We start from the raw sequence: 22964 nt of genomic DNA on the forward strand, positions 1-22964 counted from the left end.
AGTGTGTGTATGTTGTTCAGTTTGTGCATCAGTTATGACTGTTTCAGTGTGTGTATGTTGTGCAGTTTGTTTATCAGTTATGACTGTTTCAGTGTGTATGTTGTTCAGTTTGTGCATCAGTTATGACTGTTTCAGTGTGTGTATGTTGTTCAGTTTGTGTATCAGTTATGACTGTTTCAGTGTGTGTATGTTGTTCAGTTTGTGTATCAGTTATGACTGTTTCAGTGTGTGTATGTTGTTCAGTTTGTGCATCAGTTATGACTGTTTCAGTGTGTATGTTGTGCAGTTTGTGTATCAGTTATGACTGTTTCAGTGTGTGTATGTTGTGCAGTTTGTGCATCAGTTATGACTGTTTCAGTGTGTGTATGTTGTGCAGTTTGTATCAGTTATGACTGTTTCGGTGTATGTATGTTGTTCAGTTTGTACATCAGTTATGACTGTTTCAGTGTGTATGTTGTGCAGTTTGTGTATCAGTTATGACTGTTTCAGTGTGTGTATGTTGTGCAGTTTGTGCATCAGTTATGACTGTTTCAGTGTGTATGTTGTGCAGTTTGTGTATCAGTTATGACTGTTTCAGTGTGTGTATGTTGTGCAGTTTGTGTATCAGTTATGACTGTTTCAGTGTGTGTATGTTGTTCAGTTTGTACATCAGTTATGACTGTTTCAGTGTGTATGTTGTTCAGTTTGTGTATCAGTTATGACTGTTTCAGTGTGTGTATGTTGTTCAGTTTGTGCATCAGTTATGACTGTTTCAGTGTGTATGTGTTGTTCAGTTTGTGCATCAGTTATGACTGTTTCAGTGTGTATGTTGTTCAGTTTGTGCATCAGTTATGACTGTTTCAGTGTGTGTATGTTGTTCAGTTTGTGCATCAGTTATGACTGTTTCAGTGTGTATGTTGTTCAGTTTGTGCATCAGTTATGACTGTTTCAGTGTGTATGTTGTTCAGTTTGTGCATCAGTTATGACTGTTTCAGTGTGTGTATGTTGTTCAGTTTGTGCATCAGTTATGACTGTTTCAGTGTGTATGTTGTGCAGTTTGTGTATCAGTTATGACTGTTTCAGTGTGTGTATGTTGTTCAGTTTGTGCATCAGTTATGACTGTTTCAGTGTGTATGTTGTGCAGTTTGTGTATCAGTTATGACTGTTTCAGTGTGTATGTTGTGCAGTTTGTGTATCAGTTATGACTGTTTCAGTGTGTGTATGTTGTGCAGTTTGTGTATCAGTTATGACTGTTTCAGTGTGTGTATGTGTTGTTCAGTTTGTGCATCAGTTATGACTGTTTCAGTGTGTGTATGTTGTGCAGTTTGTGCATCAGTTATGACTGTTTCAGTGTGTATGTGTTGTTCAGTTTGTGCATCAGTTATGACTGTTTCAGTGTGTGTATGTTGTTCAGTTTGTGTATCAGTTATGACTGTTTCAGTGTGTATGTTGTTCAGTTTGTGCATCAGTTATGACTGTTTCAGTGTGTATGTTGTGCAGTTTGTGCATCAGTTATGACTGTTTCAGTGTGTGTATGTTGTTCAGTTTGTGCATCAGTTCTGACTGTTTCAGTGTGTATGTTGTGCAGTTTGTGTATCAGTTATGACTGTTTCAGTGTGTGTATGTTGTTCAGTTTGTGCATCAGTTATGACTGTTTCAGTGTGTGTATGTTGTGCAGTTTGTTTATCAGTTATGACTGTTTCAGTGTGTATGTTGTTCAGTTTGTGCATCAGTTATGACTGTTTCAGTGTGTGTATGTTGTTCAGTTTGTGTATCAGTTATGACTGTTTCAGTGTGTGTATGTTGTTCAGTTTGTGTATCAGTTATGACTGTTTCAGTGTGTGTATGTTGTTCAGTTTGTGCATCAGTTATGACTGTTTCAGTGTGTATGTTGTGCAGTTTGTGTATCAGTTATGACTGTTTCAGTGTGTGTATGTTGTGCAGTTTGTGCATCAGTTATGACTGTTTCAGTGTGTGTATGTTGTGCAGTTTGTATCAGTTATGACTGTTTCGGTGTATGTATGTTGTTCAGTTTGTACATCAGTTATGACTGTTTCAGTGTGTATGTTGTGCAGTTTGTGTATCAGTTATGACTGTTTCAGTGTGTGTATGTTGTGCAGTTTGTGCATCAGTTATGACTGTTTCAGTGTGTATGTTGTGCAGTTTGTGTATCAGTTATGACTGTTTCAGTGTGTGTATGTTGTGCAGTTTGTGTATCAGTTATGACTGTTTCAGTGTGTGTATGTTGTGCAGTTTGTGTATCAGTTATGACTGTTTCAGTGTGTGTATGTTGTGCAGTTTGTGTATCAGTTATGACTGTTTCAGTGTGTGTATGTGTTGTTCAGTTTGTGCATCAGTTATGACTGTTTCAGTGTGTATGTTGTGCAGTTTGTGTATCAGTTATGACTGTTTCAGTGTGTGTATGTTGTTCAGTTTGTGCATCAGTTATGACTGTTTCAGTGTGTATGTTGTGCAGTTTGTGCATCAGTTATGACTGTTTCAGTGTGTATGTTGTTCAGTTTGTGCATCAGTTATGACTGTTTCAGTGTGTGTATGTTGTTCAGTTTGTGCATCAGTTATGACTGTTTCAGTGTGTATGTTGTTCAGTTTGTGCATCAGTTATGACTGTTTCAGTGTGTGTATGTTGTTCAGTTTGTGTATCAGTTATGACTGTTTCAGTGTGTATGTTGTTCAGTTTGTGCATCAGTTCTGACTGTTTCAGTGTGTATGTGTTGTTCAGTTTGTGTATCAGTTATGACTGTTTCAGTGTGTGTATGTTGTGCAGTTTGTGCATCAGTTATGACTGTTTCAGTGTGTATGTTGTGCAGTTTGTGCATCAGTTATGACTGTTTCAGTGTGTGTATGTTGTGCAGTTTGTGCATCAGTTATGACTGTTTCAGTGTGTATGTTGTTCAGTTTGTGTATCAGTTATGACTGTTTCAGTGTGTGTATGTTGTGCAGTTTGTGTATCAGTTATGACTGTTTCAGTGTGTATGTTGTGCAGTTTGTGCATCAGTTATGACTGTTTCAGTGTGTGTATGTTGTGCAGTTTGTGTATCAGTTATGACTGTTTCAGTGTGTATGTTGTTCAGTTTGTGCATCAGTTATGACTGTTTCAGTGTGTGTATGTTGTGCAGTTTGTGTATCAGTTATGACTGTTTCAGTGTGTATGTGTTGTTCAGTTTGTGCATCAGTTATGACTGTTTCAGTGTGTGTATGTTGTGCAGTTTGTGTATCAGTTATGACTGTTTCAGTGTGTGTATGTTGTTCAGTTTGTGCATCAGTTATGACTGTTTCAGTGTGTGTATGTTGTTCAGTTTGTGTATCAGTTATGACTGTTTCAGTGTGTATGTTGTGCAGTTTGTGCATCAGTTATGACTGTTTCAGTGTGTATGTTGTGCAGTTTGTGCATCAGTTATGACTGTTTCAGTGTGTATGTTGTGCAGTTTGTGCATCAGTTATGACTGTTTCAGTGTGTGTATGTTGTGCAGTTTGTGCATCAGTTCTGACTGTTTCAGTGTGTATGTTGTTCAGTTTGTGTATCAGTTATGACTGTTTCAGTGTGTGTATGTTGTGCAGTTTGTGCATCAGTTATGACTGTTTCAGTGTGTATGTTGTTCAGTTTGTGCATCAGTTATGACTGTTTCAGTGTGTGTATGTTGTGCAGTTTGTGTATCAGTTATGACTGTTTCAGTGTGTATGTTGTTCAGTTTGTGCATCAGTTATGACTGTTTCAGTGTGTATGTTGTTCAGTTTGTGTATCAGTTATGACTGTTTCAGTGTGTATGTTGTGCAGTTTGTGTATCAGTTATGACTGTTTCAGTGTGTGTATGTTGTGCAGTTTGTGCATCAGTTATGACTGTTTCAGTGTGTGTATGTTGTTCAGTTTGTGCATCAGTTATGACTGTTTCAGTGTGTGTATGTTGTTCAGTTTGTGTATCAGTTATGACTGTTTCAGTGTGTGTATGTTGTTCAGTTTGTGTATCAGTTATGACTGTTTCAGTGTGTGTATGTTGTTCAGTTTGTGTATCAGTTATGACTGTTTCAGTGTGTGTATGTTGTGCAGTTTGTGTATCAGTTATGACTGTTTCAGTGTGTATGTTGTTCAGTTTGTGCATCAGTTATGACTGTTTCAGTGTGTGTATGTTGTGCAGTTTGTGTATCAGTTATGACTGTTTCAGTGTGTGTATGTTGTTCAGTTTGTGTATCAGTTATGACTGTTTCAGTGTGTATGTTGTTCAGTTTGTGCATCAGTTATGACTGTTTCAGTGTGTGTATGTTGTTCAGTTTGTGCATCAGTTATGACTGTTTCAGTGTGTATGTTGTTCAGTTTGTGTATCAGTTATGACTGTTTCAGTGTGTATGTTGTTCAGTTTGTGTATCAGTTATGACTGTTTCAGTGTGTGTATGTTGTTCAGTTTGTGTATCAGTTATGACTGTTTCAGTGTGTGTATGTGTTGTTCAGTTTGTGTATCAGTTATGACTGTTTCAGTGTGTATGTTGTTCAGTTTGTGTATCAGTTATGACTGTTTCAGTGTGTGTATGTTGTGCAGTTTGTGCATCAGTTATGACTGTTTCAGTGTGTGTATGTTGTGCAGTTTGTGTATCAGTTATGACTGTTTCAGTGTGTGTATGTTGTTCAGTTTGTGCATCAGTTATGACTGTTTCAGTGTGTGTATGTTGTTCAGTTTGTGTATCAGTTATGACTGTTTCAGTGTGTATGTTGTGCAGTTTGTGCATCAGTTATGACTGTTTCAGTGTGTGTATGTTGTGCAGTTTGTGTATCAGTTATGACTGTTTCAGTGTGTGTATGTTGTTCAGTTTGTGCATCAGTTATGACTGTTTCAGTGTGTGTATGTTGTTCAGTTTGTGTATCAGTTATGACTGTTTCAGTGTGTATGTTGTGCAGTTTGTGCATCAGTTATGACTGTTTCAGTGTGTATGTTGTGCAGTTTGTGCATCAGTTATGACTGTTTCAGTGTGTATGTTGTGCAGTTTGTGCATCAGTTATGACTGTTTCAGTGTGTGTATGTTGTGCAGTTTGTGCATCAGTTCTGACTGTTTCAGTGTGTATGTTGTTCAGTTTGTGTATCAGTTATGACTGTTTCAGTGTGTGTATGTTGTGCAGTTTGTGCATCAGTTATGACTGTTTCAGTGTGTATGTTGTTCAGTTTGTGCATCAGTTATGACTGTTTCAGTGTGTGTATGTTGTGCAGTTTGTGTATCAGTTATGACTGTTTCAGTGTGTATGTTGTTCAGTTTGTGCATCAGTTATGACTGTTTCAGTGTGTATGTTGTTCAGTTTGTGTATCAGTTATGACTGTTTCAGTGTGTATGTTGTGCAGTTTGTGTATCAGTTATGACTGTTTCAGTGTGTGTATGTTGTGCAGTTTGTGCATCAGTTATGACTGTTTCAGTGTGTGTATGTTGTTCAGTTTGTGCATCAGTTATGACTGTTTCAGTGTGTGTATGTTGTTCAGTTTGTGTATCAGTTATGACTGTTTCAGTGTGTGTATGTTGTTCAGTTTGTGTATCAGTTATGACTGTTTCAGTGTGTGTATGTTGTTCAGTTTGTGTATCAGTTATGACTGTTTCAGTGTGTGTATGTTGTGCAGTTTGTGTATCAGTTATGACTGTTTCAGTGTGTATGTTGTTCAGTTTGTGCATCAGTTATGACTGTTTCAGTGTGTGTATGTTGTGCAGTTTGTGTATCAGTTATGACTGTTTCAGTGTGTGTATGTTGTTCAGTTTGTGTATCAGTTATGACTGTTTCAGTGTGTATGTTGTTCAGTTTGTGTATCAGTTATGACTGTTTCAGTGTGTATGTTGTTCAGTTTGTGTATCAGTTATGACTGTTTCAGTGTGTGTATGTTGTGCAGTTTGTGCATCAGTTATGACTGTTTCAGTGTGTGTATGTTGTTCAGTTTGTGCATCAGTTATGACTGTTTCAGTGTGTGTATGTTGTTCAGTTTGTGCATCAGTTATGACTGTTTCAGTGTGTGTATGTTGTGCAGTTTGTGCATCAGTTATGACTGTTTCAGTGTGTATGTTGTTCAGTTTGTGCATCAGTTATGACTGTTTCAGTGTGTGTATGTTGTTCAGTTTGTGCATCAGTTATGACTGTTTCAGTGTGTGTATGTTGTTCAGTTTGTGCATCAGTTATGACTGTTTCAGTGTGTGTATGTTGTGCAGTTTGTGTATCAGTTATGACTGTTTCAGTGTGTGTATGTTGTGCAGTTTGTGCATCAGTTATGACTGTTTCAGTGTGTGTATGCAACAATGAGTGTCTGCAGAGTATGTAAGTTTGTGTGTTTCTATCAATCATACATTATGCATTAAATTTTATACCCATCTTTATAGCTATCTCTCTTTCCCTATCTCTCTTCCAATCATCCTCTCCCTCCCTCTCTCCCTCACCCACACACTCTTCTCTTTTCCTTCCTCCCTTTCTCTGTCTCCCTTTATTCTTCTCTCTTCCTCCCCCATTCTTCCTCTCTCTCTCCCTCTCTCTCTCTCGCTCTCTTTCACACACACACACACACACACACACACACACACACACACACACACACACACACACACACACACACACACACACACACACACACACACACACATTGAAAACATTTATTAACATCCCGCAGAGCAATGTTGTTGTTGTATATCTTCTCATAGCCATACTGGTCATGTTTAATGGAGATGTTTTTATAATGCTTGGTTGGTCCAAACATACCAAGAGGGTATTTCACAATATTAAAACTATTGAAAAACCTTGTGAAGGAAGGAATGTTCTTTATTTTCATAGAATAGAGAATAAATGTAATGAGAGGGAAAGAGAAACAGAGAGAGGATACATTTTTCTCTGTGGGTAAAGGATTAGCATTTGATCACTCATGTTCTCTGTCTCCCTCTCTCTTTCCCTCTACCCCCCCTCTACCTCCCTCTACCTCCCTCTCTCTCTCTCTCTCTCTCTTCTTTCTTTCTCTTTTCTCTATGCATTTCATTCTTTCTTTTTCTCTTTCTCTTTACTTGCTATCTTACCGTAGTTTCCCGTTCCCCAGCACTTTCTCTGGATCACCTGTAACACACCGTTGACCTGCTTCTTCAAAGAATATTTGTTCTTGGACAGATCCACAGGTGTTTTGGCTCTGTTCGAGACCAAGAGTAGGGTCAAGTTGCCCCTAATCATGGTGATTTTCCATTTTGCATTATCATGATGTGACCGGTGACAGTCTTTCATGTTGAAAGTCCAACATCTTGAAAACTTGACTGCTGACATGCAAAATATTTTGGGACGATATCAAAAGTGGACTAATGAAACAAATACCAAAATGTAGTTTTGGAGTGGATTTTCGTTTACGGTTATGTTTGGTGGAGGGGAAGCTGATCCTAGATCTGTAACTTCACCCTGGAGTGTTAGAGACCAGAATGCCAGATGTCAACAAACACAGGACTGAGTAATGTCACTAAATGAGAAACCAACTGTGTACTTAGTGTGTCACTCTACTATCATACTTAGTGTGTCACACTGGAAGACATCTGAGATGCGACCAGTTCCAAAGGCGGAGCTGAATTACTATCGTCCTGTGGCGTTAACATCAGTCGTTGTGAGCATTTGATACTCACACGTCTCAGGTCTCATAAAGACAGAGCCCTTGACTCAATGCAGTTTGTATACAGGAAGAACAGACCAGTGGAGGATGAAATCCTGACGGTGTTGCACAGTGCCGTGACACACCTGGAGAGGCCTCACTCTTATATGCACATCCTTTTCCTGGACTTCTCCTTTGTTTTTAACTGCATGTAGCCTCACCTTGTCTGTGACAAACTCTCCCAACAGGCGGGTGGACCCCACAAGGTAAGACCCTAGACTTACCACCCAGGCAGGTGGACCCCACAAGGTAAGACCCTAGACTTACCACCCAGGCAGGTGGACCCCACAAGGTAAGACCCTAGACTTACCACCCAGGCAGGTGGACCCCACAAGGTAAGACCCTAGACTTACCACCCAGGCTGGTGGACTCCAACCTTGCCACCCAGGCGGGTGGACCACCACCTGGTGGACCCCAGCCTTACCACCCAGGCGGGTGGACCCCAACCTTACCACCCAGGCTGGTGGACCACCACCTGGTGGACCCCAACCTTACCATCCAGGCGGGTGGACCACCACCTGGTGGACCCCAGCCTTACCACCCAGGCAGGTGGACCACCACCTGGTGGACTCCAACCTTACCACCCAGGCTGGTGGACCACCACCTGGTGGACCCCAACCTTACCATCCAGGCGGGTGGACCACCACCTGGTGGACCCCAGCCTTACCACCCAGGCAGGTGGACCACCACCTGGTGGACCCCAACCTTACCATCCAGGCGGGTGGACCACCACCTGGTGGACCCCAACCTTACCACCCAGCCAGGGGTGGACCACCACCTGGTGGACCCCAACCTTACCACCCAGGTGGGTGGACCAACACCTGGTGGACCCCAGCCTTACCACCCAGGCAGGTGGACCACCACCTGGTGGACCCCAGCCTTACCACCCAGGCAGGTGGACCACCACCTGGTGGACTCCAACCTTGCCACCCAGGCGGGTGGACCACCACCTGGTGGACCCCAGCCTTACCACCCAGGCGGGTGGACCCCAACCTTACCACCCAGGCAGGTGGACCACCACCTGGTGGACCCTAGCCTTACCTTGTGGATGCTGGACTTCCTGCTGAACAGGGGGCTGTCACGTTACACCATCCCTATCTTACATCCCTATCTTACTACACCATCCCTATCCACAATGTCCTAGCAGAACTTACACCATCCCCATCCCTATCCACAATGTCCTAGCAGAACTTACACCATCCCCATCCCTATCCACAATGTCCTAGCAGAACTTACACCATCCCCATCTCTATCCACAATGTCCTAGGACAGATGTAGGATGCTGAACAGTGGGACATAGGACATATGTAGGCTGCTGAACAGTGAGACATAGGACAGATGTAGGATGCTGAACAGTGGGACATAGGACAGATATAGGATGCTGAACAGTGGGACATAGAACAGACGTAGGATGCTGAACAGTGGGACATAGGTCAGATGTAGGATGCTGAACAGTGGGACAGTGGGACAGTGGTTGCGTTAGTGTATTTGTATGCTGACGTCATGAAATGAATGTAACTGGACAATGAAGTATATCGTATCGTATACATTATACAGTAGGCTATGGTATAATACACAGCAAGATCAGCTCAGTATATGTACTACTTAAATAACTGAGGTATTATTCACTTTTACTGATAAGAAAAGAGTGACCAACTACACCCTATTTCATAATCACACAGCATTGACATCCGGGGCTTGACACACACACATGCACACACACACGCATGCACACACACACACACACACACACGTACACACACACACACACACACACACACACACACACACACACACACACACACACACACACACACACACACACACACACACACACACACACACACACGTACACACACACACACACACACACACACACACACACACACACACACACACACACACACACACACACACACACACACACACACACAAAGCCTATAATCAAACATTCACCTGAGTACCATTTGAGGAAGGCCTGATAAGGTAGCAGAGGAAGTGGCAAACAGTCTACACCCTTCTCTGCATTCCTACAGTACCGTGGCCCTGTCAGAGCAGTCCAGACTTTACAGGGGATCACATACAGGAGTATCAGATACAGGAGGATCACATACAGGAAGAGGAGAGGAAGAGAAGAAGACAGAAGCCTGAGGAGACTGACAGTGTCAGAGAGAGGTGTGACAAGTAGAGAATTTTTTTTTTTGAGTCAAGTCAGGGAGAGGAGGCAGGGGGAGCTCAGAGAGAGAGCTGTCCAAAGAAGTGGAAGAGAGATCAAAGTGCAAAGAGATCAACAGTGAAAAAAAACTCGGTGAGAAAACAAAAAATAGACATCTACAATCGGAGTTTGAGTAGGTAAAAGGTAGAACCACCGTACAGTACTGTACTTGACAGCCGGATTTGACCAGAACTAGCATCGCCATGGTGACCCTGGACACGCGGACCCTGACGGTGCCCGTGGGCATCGTGAGAATGCTGGAGGTGGTCCTCACCTGTATCTCCTTCAGCCTGGTGGCCTCGGTGGGTCACTTCGGCTCATCCTACTGGGCCTGGTGCATGTTCACCTGGGTCTTCTGTTGCTTCGTCACCCTCCTCATCCTCATCATGGAGTTTACCACCCTCAATGTCCGGGTGCCCATCTCCTGGGACGACTTCACCACCGCCTTTGCCATGCTGTCCACGCTCATGGTGGGTAACGTCCACGTTGTCTTTTGTCTGTGGGTTAGACTATAAGGGGTAGAATCCAGATAACATACCTAAATATTAGTGTTAATGTGTGACAGTTACATTTGAGACAATATAAGCATTGAAAACTAGAGTAGATATGGATGTGTGTAGTTTACTTTTGTGTAATTGTAAATCAATTAAAAGGCGATTTTTGGGAAATTACACATCAATCTTCCCTGCCATAGATTAGACTTCTGTTCGAGGAGGTGTACTTGTACATCACACTGCTTCATGCATCAGAAACAGGAGTTAGGTTCCAGCACCTACGGGCCGTTCTGGCCAAGATAAGGCTACTTACTTTTTTATAAATATATTTTGCCCTTATATAGTGAGTATCAGCCCTGGACCTTGATCAGACAGTTGTTGTTATCATACGGTACATGAACAAAGTGGTTAAATGAAATATTTTAGTACCACTTAGAGTTGTTGGTCGATCCAATAATGGCAGCAATCGCTAGTCGTGTGCATACATTTACTCTCACACTAATTGCGAATGAACTTATACTGAGACATAGACGCCAGCAGATACTGATGTAGTAATAGTCATTTCTAATTGCTAGTTCCACTGAACTAGAACAAGTTATTGATCAAAGTGATGATCTCATCTTCAGTATGTCACAACAGCAAGGCAGCTAATCTATCTTTTTCTCTAGTGTAGTCCATATATCACCTCTAGTCAGATCAGTGAGAAAATTGGATAAATGCAATTAAAGGAAAGGCTTTAACCATTAATAAGGTGTGCGTTGGAGTTCCTGTAGCTTTGCCAATATTTTGGAATGGTTTATTGAGTAGGAGCTACATTGGTAGTAGATTAAGTAGAAGTATCAGGTGATACGCATAGAACTTTGACAACTTTAATGAGTCAATTAAGTCCACTGACATTCCATATTGTCTTCAAACTCTGATGTTGTTTATTCAATTCCATTGCTGTTATTCATCCACCATCATCATCTATTGTCTTGGGCTTTAACAGGTGCTGGCTGCCTCCATCATCTACCCCACCTTCTTCACGTGTGTCTCCTGCGGGAAGCAGATCGCCGCCACCGTCATTTCCTGTCTGGCCTTCCTCTTGTACGCCACGGAGGTGGGCCTGATCCGGGCCAAACCCGGCGAGATCAGCGGCTTCCTCTCCACCGTCCCGGGCCTCCTCAAGGTCCTCGAGGCCTTCGTGGCCTGCATCATCTTCATCTCTCTGGACCATGGCTTCTACTCGCGGTTCCCAGGGCTCCAGTGGTGCGTGGCGGTCTATTCGCTATGTTTCATCTTCGCCCTCATCATCATCCTCTTTACTATCTGCCGCATGCTGTCGCTCTTCCCGTTCCCGTTCGACAAGGTGCTGACGGGCTACAACGTGCTGGCCGTGCTGATGTACATGACGTGCGTGGTGATATGGCCTCTCTATAGCTTCCAGAACAACCACAGCAGACCCAGCGGGTGTGGCCGCAACTGCTACTGGGATAACCAGGTTGTAGTGGCGTTCATGACCTGTTTCAACCTTGTGGTTTACATTGTGGACACGGTCTACTCTTTCAGGCTGGTGTTCTTCGTCACTCCGGCTTAGGACAAAGGTCAAAGGTCACCCACCTTACCCAACCTGAGAACTGGCCCTGAAACACAGTGCCGGATCTTAAACAATAGACTGAACTTTGCTTTTTTATAAATACAGCAACCTGTAACCATGCTGTTTTTTTGGAACACTAATTGGTATTGGGAGAACGTCTCTGTATGGTGGATAATAACCGTTTTACTGGGCAAGATTACATTGTGAATGATAATGCTTGTTCATGGATGAAATGGGGTTATAATACTGCTAGCAATTCACAAAACATGAGGTGGATAAGAATGTTCTGAATGCTTGGATCCGTACGTAGATTCAATGTATATTTTGTCTTCCCGTCTTTAAAATACACAAGGAACTATGCAGTGCGCCCTACGCAGTCCACATGGGCTGTAATCAAAGTGAATAGAAAGATCAAAGAGCTGTTCTTGATATGTTCATTTTATTCTCATATTCTGTTCTCCATTTCATCTCTGTCTCTCTGGCCTTGATTCAATCAGTTCATAGTTAACCACCGACAACCCGCAACTGCATAGCAGATCATTGGTTTTACTGATTTGACAGCTCCAACGATGTTACACCTTTGTCATGGCCCAAATAAAAACAGATCTGCTATGCAGTTGTCGGCTATCACAGCTCTCCCTCTCTCTCTCTCTCTCTCTCTCTCTCTCTCTCTTTCTCTCTCTCTCCCCTGTACCTACTCTAATCCTGACAAACATGCAATCCAGACAGATATGACAGAATTCAGCTCAAACATGAATCCGAATGAGTAAAACATAACTATTGACATTTAGCTGACGTGACCAAATTGTTTTAATAATGTTATATAACAATAAAATAAAGAAAACATTTGCTTAACACCTCTCTTTCTACAACACTGTTAAAGGACATTCAGCAACGCTCCCTCCCTCTCCCTGTTTGCTAGGGTGTGTCTGCTATGAGAGGCCCATTGGATGAAATGGCATGGGATGTCGAGGTCCAGCCCAGGGCTTTGCTTTCATGTCTCTTTCTGTGTTTGCTGAGTGCGGCGGGGAAGCCGACAGCGAGATAAGTCTCAACCACACTCCGCTCCGTCCCACCTGGATGACATCACTCTCTTACACAGGCAGCATCTGAATCCCTCACGGACCGTGGCTTACCACAGGTTCGATTTGATAGGGAACATATTGGGCCATTCTGAGGCTGCTAAACTAATGATCATTTCTAAAAAGACAGCAGAATAATTGTGGTTGGTGATCTGATTATGGTGATGATGTCAAGGTCTCTCATGCCCACACTTTGTTTTGTGATACACATGGCAGGGGTTATTCCTTCCTTCATGAGAGAAATTAAGTTAAGTGACGAATTAAGAATCATTGTTCCAAAACCGAAGCCAACAGAATGATGGAGGTTCCTGATCTGATTATGGTAATGAAGTCAAGGTCTTTTATGTCCACGTCTTTTCTTCTGTCTTGCAACCTTTGACAGGGATTATTGATTTGTTCAAAAGAGAAATGAAGTTATGTTGCTGCTGTCTCCTTGGCACAGATCAAGAGGGAGGTAAAAGTGAAAAATGGATGAGGCAGATATAGAGAGAGGGAGAAGGGAGAGTGGGAGAGAACGAGAGAGAAATAGAGATAGAGAAGAGGGAGAGGGAGATAGAAGGAGAAGTATATAGAGAGAGGAGAAGGAGGAAGAATATGAGGGTATATAACAGTGAGAGGGAGTTAGGCAATGCACTGACAATATTTAAAGGGATCATTGTCCTTCAGTTGAGACAGCTGCTGCTGTTGACACAACCATGCAATCTCCATAGACAAACATTGGAGTCAATTAATCAAAACAATTGTACATCTCGGTGAACTCATTTTTCATTATTGTGTTAAACTGCCCTAGTGGCACCAGTGAATCCAAATGTAATACATTTTGTAAATGATTCCAAAAATCATTTAGAGTGTTACATTCAAAGTTGGTATGGTACACTCTGAACTGGGGCAGTAGTATGCATATAAGTAAGTAAGCATTTCACGGTAAGGTCTACACTTGTTGTATTCGGCGCATGTGACAAATAAAGTTTGATTTGATATCATATTATCTTTATCAACCAGAACACTATTCGATTTCCATTTTCAGTGGAAACAGAATAGTTCCTCTACAAATCCTTTGCCTACCACTCCTCCCCCTTCCCTCCATCTCTTTCTCTCCCTTTCTCAAGAACATGGATGAGGATATTAGTCAATAGCCATCAAGTGTCAAAAAAGAGCTTAAGTCAAGTTAGGAACATTAAACTGAACAAACGTGAGGTTAATTCGCAAGCCTGGGTTTCCCTGGTTGGGGATGTGCACTTGGACCAGAGCTGGGTGCAAATAGTATCAGAAATCTTTCAAATGCTATAGTTGTGCTTGATTGAGCTTACCTGACACAATGGATCTAATAGAATAGTCCCAAAGGTGCGAACCCCACTGTCTTTCCAAGTAGACTCAATCAAAGTATTTTGAAGATTTCAAATCTTACTTGAACCCAGGTTTGATATGGTCCCACTCCCAGGGATTGGGTCAGTATTGAAGTTTACCTTTGACAGAGACCAGAGTCCATCATGTGTGGTGTGGGCGAGCCAGATAAGACTGGGTCGTAAAACGTGCAATTAAGCCAAGAGAGGGAAGGATACACCATAGAAATAGAATGAACAGAACGGGCTTGGAACCTCTAAACTCATGGGTACACTCGCAAAGGCTGCCTGGTATTGTGATGCAATTATTTCCAAGGTAATTATTTCCAAGGTAATTATTTCCAAGGTAATTATTTCTAAGGTAATTATTTCCAAGGTAATTATTTTCAAGGTAATTATTTCCAAGAATGTTAGTTGAAATGTTTTTTTAATTAACCTTCATTTAACTAGGCAAATCAGTTAAGAACAAATTCACAATGACAGCCTAGGAACAGTGGGTTAACTGCCTTGTTCAGGGGCAGAACAACAGATTTTTACCTTGACACCTCGGGGATTTGATCTACCAACCTTTCGGTTATAGGATTAGCATTGAAAACATGACCAGAGGTGGGGAAATCATGTTATAAAGTGGCTGTAGATAACTTTAAAAACGTTTAAATGAATAAAATGACAGTAAAACAGTTCATCTATTTGTTTGCTGAGTAATAGTCTGAAATTCACTTCCGTTGTATTTATTTTCCCCTTTGATGGTGAACTTTCTGTACTGTTACCATTCTCTCCCAGTCATTTTCATTCAGGCGCTGGTGCAATGAATTTGTTTATTTTAGAATGCTTTTGCATTTAATTATTAAGCTATCTTAACCTCTGTTATCTTCAACCTAGCCTATGAGTACACTCGCAATGGCCGCAATCATTGACATGAATGAGGAGGCCCGTTCTATTCACTCTATTTCTATGGGCTACACACCATCATAAACACAGGAGGAGTTTGGCTCGACACAGGCATGCTCTGGTCTCCACAGCATGGGGAAGGAGACTTGGATAAGGCAGGAATGAGAGAAGGTCTTACCTCCCTTGAAATTGTAGTGCTTTACTGGAAGGTCCTTAGTCGGCAGGGGAATGCACAGAGAGACAAAGACGGTAGGAGAGTTAGGAGGAGTGGAGATGTCAATGTGACACAGTGGAGAAAAGAAAGTGACGCAGCAGAACATTACTGGGTGAGCTTCCATGAAGAGGAGAATGTAAGTCTTTAAGAGGCAACAGTAAATGAACACAGTTAATTGAATCAGTGATTCATTCAAATGTGAAATATGTGAGAGAGGAATATGAAAGAGAGAGGAAAAAGAGAAACTTTAGCCAAACAAAAAGTCAAGGAGTGAACAGTCACCCAGAGTCCCTAGATAGGTCCTTCAACAGTATCTCATCATGGTGAACCTGGACCTGAGGTCTCTCACCCTGCCGGTGGGCATCATCCGTATGTTGGAGGTGGTCCTCACCTGTGTCTCCTTCAGTCTGGTGGCCTCGGCAGGCCATGTGCTCTCCACACACTGGGACTGGTGCATGTTCACCTGGTGCTTCTGCTGCTTCTTCTCCCTCTTCATCCTCATCATGGAGTTCACCCGCTTCAGTGCCAAGGTGGGGGATGTTTACTGTCTGGATTTGATGGAATAGATTGGTGGGAGGGGAATTTGTGGCTCACGTGTATCGTAGCTTATGTGTATCTGTCTTATATATTTCTAATGTCTATTTCTATTGTAAAGCAGTAGTAGCAGTTGCACATTTTTCAGGAAAACATATTTTTCAGGAAAACTCTTGGCCCTAGACATAACCTTTCCTCACATCTCCCCTCCTCATCATCTCAAGGTGCCCATCTCCTGGGATGACTTCACCACGGCCTTCGCCGTGCTGGCCGCACTAATGTGTTTCACCTCCTCCGTCATCTACCCCACCTTCTTCACCTGCCCCACCTGCTACCGCCAGATTGCCGCCACCGTCAGCTCCCTACTCTGTTTCGGAGTGTACGTCGGCGAGGTGGTGTTGGCCCGCCTCCGGCCCGGTGGTGAGATCAGTGGCTTCCTGTCCACTGTCCCGGGCCTCCTGAAGATCCTGGAAACTGTGCTGGCCTGTATTATCTTTACGTCGCTGGATCCGGCAAGGTTTCTGTTTCATCCGGGACTGCAGTGGTGCGTGGCGGTTTATTCCCTCTGCTTCATCTTCGCACTCGTCATCATCTTCCTCACCGTCGGTCAGCTGCTGTCGCTCTTCCCCTTCTCGTTTGACAAACTGCTCACGGTCTATAATATTCTGGCCACCATGATGTACATGACTGCCACGGTCATCTGGCCGCTGTATAGTTTCGAGAACAACCCCCGGCCCGTTCCGTGTTCCCCCTGTCCCTGGGACAATCTGGTTGTGGTGACGTTCATGACCGTGATCAACCTGGTGATCTATATTTTGGATACGATCTACTCGATAAAGGTGGTCTTCTTCACATTGGATGAGGAATAGGCCAGATTCTCAGGAACCTTGACTCCAACTTTTCCAGAACCGGTCAATGACTGACACACTATCATATTGCATGGAGAAAATACTGTTTACTGAATAAGAAACTCCAGCACGCTGGTAATCTTGATTCTCCACATATGGTTGAAAAGATCCATTTCATTTCTAGAGAATGAAGAGTTTATTTTCAAATCAATGACTGAGAGCTTGGAAGAAGAACATTTGCAGAACGTTGGCAGAACATTTGCTGATGTCTTTTGCCTCAGACATGTGGAAGATATTTAGTTATTCCTATAACACTGTAAATGAACTCTTATTGCAGATGAGGATTCTACAGGCAAGGACACACTGTTTATCACTTGTAGCTATTAAAGTGTGCAGTAGGAAGCTGAGTTAATGATTGATCGTATCGATTTCATAGAAATTAAAAATACAGAACTTTGGATCCTGATGCAAATACAATATGAATGTCTAATCTGGCAACATGGTATGTATAACCTAAAACCTAGTTCCTTTGGGCCAAAGGCACTAGCAGCAATATAGATTCTGCCAATTGCAAAGGATTTGTGATCTTATATTCATGTTGACCACTTCTTTCTTGGTTGTTAGACATGTTCTCTTGTTGTACTGCTAGTTGGCTCACTAACTGCCAGATAGTTGATTACCTGCTGAAGTGCTATGTGGACTGCACACTATAAACAAATGGTTCTACAGTATATAGTGCCAAATAATAGTAATTTGGCTCATAATGATAGTGTATCCTATTTTGGTACTATATAGAACCCTTTTTTGAAGGTATATTTATATACCTAGGTATATATTTATTCTGGTTAGACATATACTGTTAAAATTCCATAGGTGTCGTTGAATCAGGTGTGATAGCTCTGGAACAGCTGGGGGGCTCTGAGGAGAGAATTGAGAACTGCTGGTTTAGGTATTTTTAAAAGACTGGAGTTGGAAGGGGACTCAACTCAAGAACTGATCTTTCATTATGATGTTGACCTTTTCTTACAAGCCCATAGAATAGGGAGAGGTAATCAGATAAAGTTTGTGTACAGGACAGGGGACCTTCTCCATTGAAGTGTACCATCTTTCAGATGCAGACATAGGGTGCATTCAAAATGTTCAGTAGTGCACTATATAGGGAATAGGGTGCCATTTCGGAAGCATCCATAGACATTTCATTCTGTCTGCTTTTGAATGGGCTTGACGATTATATCCTCAAATTCATGAAAACACAGTCATGTAAGATATATAAAAACTGATATTCGTGTTTGTGGATTAATTTACTTCTGCTAGATGCCTTTCATTAACCTCTATGGGATCGGTGACCCACCCTCAGGACGGTTGAGCTAACGTGCGCTAATGTGATTAGCATGACATTGTAAGTAACAAGAACATTTCCCAGGACATAGACATATCTTATATGGGCTGAAAGCTTAAATTATTGTTAATCTAACTGCACTGTCCAATTTACAGTAGCTATTACAGTGAAATAATACCATGCTATTGTTTGAGTGCACAGTTATGTACTTGAAAATGTATCAATAAACCAGTTAGGCACATTTGGGCAGACTTGATACAACATTTTGAACAGTAATGCAATGGTTCATTTGATCAGTCTAAAACTTTGCACATGCACTGCTGCCGTCTAGTGGCCAAAATCTAAAGGGCGCCTGGACTCCTAAGTTATATGATGGCCTTTCTCTTGCATTTCAAAGTTGATGGGACAAACAAATTTGAAAACTCATGTTTTTTCTTTGTATTATCTTTTACCAGATCTAATGTGTTATATTCTCCTAAATTAATTTCACATTTCCATAAACTTCAAAGTGTTTCCTTTCAAATATGCATATCCTTGCTTCAGGTCCTGAGCTACAGGCAGTTAGATTTGGGTATGTCATTTTAGGCAAAAATTTAAAACAATTTGCCTACAAAATACTTGCACAGCGTATAGCAATGATTGACAACCAAAATCTACGGCAACATGCTAACAATAGAGATGTGTGAATGATTAATGACACACATGAACCTTTGTTCCCTCTCAGCTCACTGTATGATTGAACCAGAGAGTGTTGGACAAGGGCTGTGCAACTCAAACAAATGTTCAGATATATATAGATTGTGTAAAATGTATCATTAAGAAAAGGGAATCGTGTCCGTTCTTGTCAATGTCTATCCGCAACAGTCCTACTGGATCACGTCATTCGTTACACTCCCTGGTGTGATCATGTTAATCATTACCCAAAGGTTGTGTTGATGTGGGTTGCTAGGCTGTGTTGCCATTTGTAGTTTATGACTCAATAACAATAGACCTACGGATCAACGTAACCAACTTGAAAATAGCAGAAGTGATACTGTATTTTGCTCAATAAAAAGAAGTGACAGATTTCACAGTTGTAACTTCTGTCTGCTGAAGCGTGAGCTAAATAGTGGCTCAATCACATGACTGAGAATAAAAAAAGCAGACTCTCATTGTACTTCTGAAAAGTTTCATTAAGTTTGATGTATAAACCAGTCTGGAGCGAAGATAGATTTTAAATATATGTCATTAGAGAGAAAAGGGCTTGTCCTTGCAGCATTGTCTATTGTCAAATAAAAAATGATTTGTCATATGCACAGGATTCAGTGAAATGTAAACAGTACAGTGAAATGCTTGCAAGCTCTCCTGTCAGCTATTGTTGTTCTTCTGAATTGACAAAGACTGAGTTTTTTTCAGTTGTTGCTGTGTTTGAGCCGCTACAGTTAGTTTACATGCAAAATGTTGGGGAAGTGAGGTTTTGTGGTTTGTGCATAATGTGACTGACCGGACTCTACCTTGGATAATTTCTACAGAAGGCTACTCCGAATGACAAAGAGCAGGTAATAGTCCTAGGAAGTAAAAAGTTAGCAAAACTATGAGGTACTTAAGTTGGGACTAAAGACTTATGATTTATGGATACACTTCATTTCTCATAACTATGGACACACTTTCAAGGGGCATACTTGGACATCAGATATGCAAACAAAGTTTAAAATATTTCAAAGAATATGTTCACAGAATCCTGCTGTCTGGCTGGAAAAAGTAATTTTTTACAGATCTATTTCTTTAGAAATACGATCAAGTTCACAATACATGACAGTCAAACAACTGGGCCTGCAGCCAAGGACCAAGGGTCAGTGGCAGCCAATAAATGATGATATCATATATAATCAGACCTGCCTGCAGGCTATTTCAAGAGAGAAATTGAAACTAAATGTGGTGCCATATTTCCTCTGGCCTCTCTTTCTCTCCTCTTTGGTCTGTCCTTTCTCTCCTCTTTGATCTGTCCTTTCTCTCCTCTTTGATCTGTCCTTTCTCTCCTCTTTGGTCTGTCTTTTCTCTCCTCTTTGATCTGTCCTTTCTCTCCTCTTTGGTCTGTCCTTTCTCTCCTCTTTGGTCTGTCCTTTCTCTCCTCTTTGGTCTGTCCTTTCTCTCCTCTTTGGTCTGTCCTTATCTCCTCTTTGGTCTGTCCTTTCTCTCCTCTTTGGTCTGTCCTTTCTCTCCTCTTTGGTCTGTCCTTTCTCTCCTCTTTGGTCTGTCCTTTCTCTTCTCTTTGGTCTGCCCTTTCTCTCCTCTTTGGTCTGTCCTTTCTCTCCTCTTCGGTCTGTCCTTTCTCTCCTCTTTGGTCTGTCCTTTCTCTCCTCTTTGGTCCGTCCTTTCTCTCCTCTTTGGTCTATCCTTTCTCTCCTCTTCGGTCTGTCCTTTCGCTCCTTTTTGGTCTGTCCTTTCTCTCCTCTTTGGTCTGTCCTTTCTCTCCTTTTTGGTTCGTCATTTCGCTCCTCTTTGGTCCTGAGCACACTTGTCAATGGAAACTTTGATTCATGTATACATTACACTGTGAACAGCAGCTCTGATACCTCCATGGGACCAGGTTGATGCAAATAAATCAGCTTCGTGTCCGGAATTCTCTTTGTCTGTCTGGGACGTTGGGTGTGGGGGAGGCAGGTGTGCAAAGAAAAAACCTAGCATCTCCAAAAAGTCCATTTGCAGTTGTTTTCAGATCTAATACCATTGAGTCTTGGAAGTTGACACTGTGTTTCGGATGTTTTTAATTGATCCTTGAGCCATAAAACATTTACAACATATGCATGGCAATGACTACTTTCAATTTATGTAAAATAATCCAAATTGACAAAAATGTAGATAGAAGGGTTTTCAGGGCAGCCCTTGGTGTGTAGGGATAGACTTATGCTGGGGCATTTTACATGGGTAAGGGAGTTGCCTGAACCTTTGGACACAAAGGAGGTCATAGGTTGAGAGAAAACTGACTGTCCCTTGCTGCCTGGGACTGACTGTCCCTTGCTGCCTGTGTGTTCTGAGTGAACCTGTCCAGCATAATCAAGGTTGGGGAGGAATGGATTACATGTAATCTGTTACATATAATCCATATGCACATACAGTGTAGGAAAGTATTCACTTTTCCACAGTATTCACTTTTACAGCCTTATTCTAAAATTGATTCAATTGTTTCCCCCTCATCAATCTACACACAATACTCCATAATGACAAAGCAAAAACAGGTAAAATAATTTTTTTGCAACATTATATATGTATAAAAAAAACATAAATATCACCGTTATCATAAGTATTCAGACCTTTTACTCAGTACTTAGTTGAAGCACCTTTGGCAGCGATTACAGCCTCAAGTCTTTTTGCGTATGACACTACAAGCTTGGCACACCTGTATCTGGGGAGTTTCTCCCATTCTTCTCTGCAGATCCTCTTGGCTCTGTGGGTCATTGTCCTGTTGGAAGGTGAACCTTTGCCCCAGTCTGAGGTCCTGAGCGCTCTGGAGCAGGTTTTCATCAAGGATCTCTCTGTACTTTGCTCCGTTCATCTTTCCCTCGATCCTGACTATTTTCCCAGTCCCCACACCATGATGCTGCCACCACCATGCTTTACCGTAGGGATGGTGCCAGGTTTTCTCCAGGCGTGACGCTTGGCATTCAGGTCAAAGAGTTCAATCTTGGTTGCATCAGACCAGAGAATCTTGTTTCTCATCGTCTTAGAGTCCTTTAGGTGCCTTTTGGCAAACTTCAAGCGGGCTGACATTTGCCTTTTACTGAGGAGTGGCTTCCGTTTGGCCACTCTACCTTTAAGGCCTGATTGGTGGAATGCTGCAGAGATGGTTGTCCTTCTGGAAGGTTCTCCCATCACCACAGAGGAACTCTGGAGCTCTGTCAGAGTAACCATCGGGTTCTTGGTCACCTCCCTGACCAAGGCCCTTCTCCCCCGATTGCTCAGTTTGGCCGGGCGACCAGCTCTAGGAAGAGTCTTGGTGGTTCCAAACTTCTTCCATTTAAGAATGATGGAGGCCACTGTGTTCTTGGGGACCTTCAATGCTGCATAAATGTTTTCATACCCTTCCCCAGATCTCGACACAATCCTGTCTCGGAGCTCTACGAATAATTCCTTTGGCCTCACGGCTTGTGTTTTGCTCTGACATGCACAGTCAACTGTGGGACCTTACACAGACAGTGTGCCTTTCTAAATCATGTCCAATCAATTGAATTTACCACCGGTGTACTCCAATCAAGTTGTAGAAACATCTCAAGAATGATCAATGGAAACAGGATGCACCTGAGCTCAATTTCAAGTCTCATAGCAAAGGGTCTGAATGATTATGTAAATAAGGTATTTCTAAAAACCTGTTTTCGTTTGTCATTATGGGTTATTGTGTGTAGATTGATGAGGAAACGTTTTTATTTAATCTATTTTAGAAAACGGCTGTAATGTAACAAAATGTGGAAAAAGTCAAAGGGTCTGAATATTTTCTGAGTGCACTGTATGCACATATTACATGTAACAGATTACAGAAAAACTGTAACTGTAATCTGTCACGTTATCAGCTAAATTATTGTAATCAGATTACAAATACTTTTGAAAAACTAGAAGATTTCTTCTAGGATTACTTTAAAATTCAGAAACGATGTCTCTGAAAACATACATTATGACACCTTTCTGTTTTCTCGATGATACTCAAATCATCATTGAAAAAAGGTGCAAAATTAAGTTTGGTTCCGCCTGAGCGAGTCTGACCACAAGTCAGAGACCACTATGATGACTCACCAAATGCATTTTATAGATTGTTTCAACACC

The 22964-nt window shown here is 42.0% G+C and overlaps 2 protein-coding genes across 2 annotated transcripts; both read left to right on the top strand.

The window, feature by feature from the left end:
- The first annotated feature begins 9602 nt into the window (after window positions 1–9602).
- On the top strand, window positions 9603–12771 carry LOC110512521 (myeloid-associated differentiation marker-like). Its single transcript, XM_036941684.1, has 2 exons — window positions 9603–10316; window positions 11329–12771. Exons 1-2 carry the CDS (start codon window positions 10050–10052, stop codon window positions 11914–11916), a joined length of 855 nt encoding a protein of 284 aa, XP_036797579.1. The 5' UTR covers window positions 9603–10049; the 3' UTR covers window positions 11917–12771.
- Window positions 12772–15265: 2494 nt separating this feature from the next.
- Window positions 15266–18284, top strand: LOC110486927 (myeloid-associated differentiation marker homolog). The gene is made up of 2 exons (XM_021558795.2): window positions 15266–15976; window positions 16205–18284. Exons 1-2 carry the CDS (start codon window positions 15767–15769, stop codon window positions 16847–16849), a joined length of 855 nt encoding a protein of 284 aa, XP_021414470.2. The 5' UTR covers window positions 15266–15766; the 3' UTR covers window positions 16850–18284.
- The last annotated feature ends 4680 nt before the right edge of the window (window positions 18285–22964 follow it).

This window comes from Oncorhynchus mykiss, chromosome 13 (genome assembly GCF_013265735.2).
Source record: "Oncorhynchus mykiss isolate Arlee chromosome 13, USDA_OmykA_1.1, whole genome shotgun sequence".
NCBI lineage: Eukaryota > Metazoa > Chordata > Actinopteri > Salmoniformes > Salmonidae > Oncorhynchus > Oncorhynchus mykiss.

What these genes read in the sequence shown, in the direction of transcription:
- LOC110486927 (XM_021558795.2), top strand. Translation starts at nt 15,767, where the DNA reads ATGGTGAACCTGGACCTGAGGTCTCTCACCCTGCCGGTGGGCATCATC. An exon ending in TCACCCGCTTCAGTGCCAAG is followed by an intron (nt 15,977 to 16,204) that starts GTGGGGGATGTT and finishes CATCATCTCAAG; the next exon opens with GTGCCCATCTCCTGGGATGA.
- LOC110512521 (XM_036941684.1), top strand. Translation starts at nt 10,050, where the DNA reads ATGGTGACCCTGGACACGCGGACCCTGACGGTGCCCGTGGGCATCGTG. An exon ending in CCATGCTGTCCACGCTCATG is followed by an intron (nt 10,317 to 11,328) that starts GTGGGTAACGTC and finishes GGGCTTTAACAG; the next exon opens with GTGCTGGCTGCCTCCATCAT.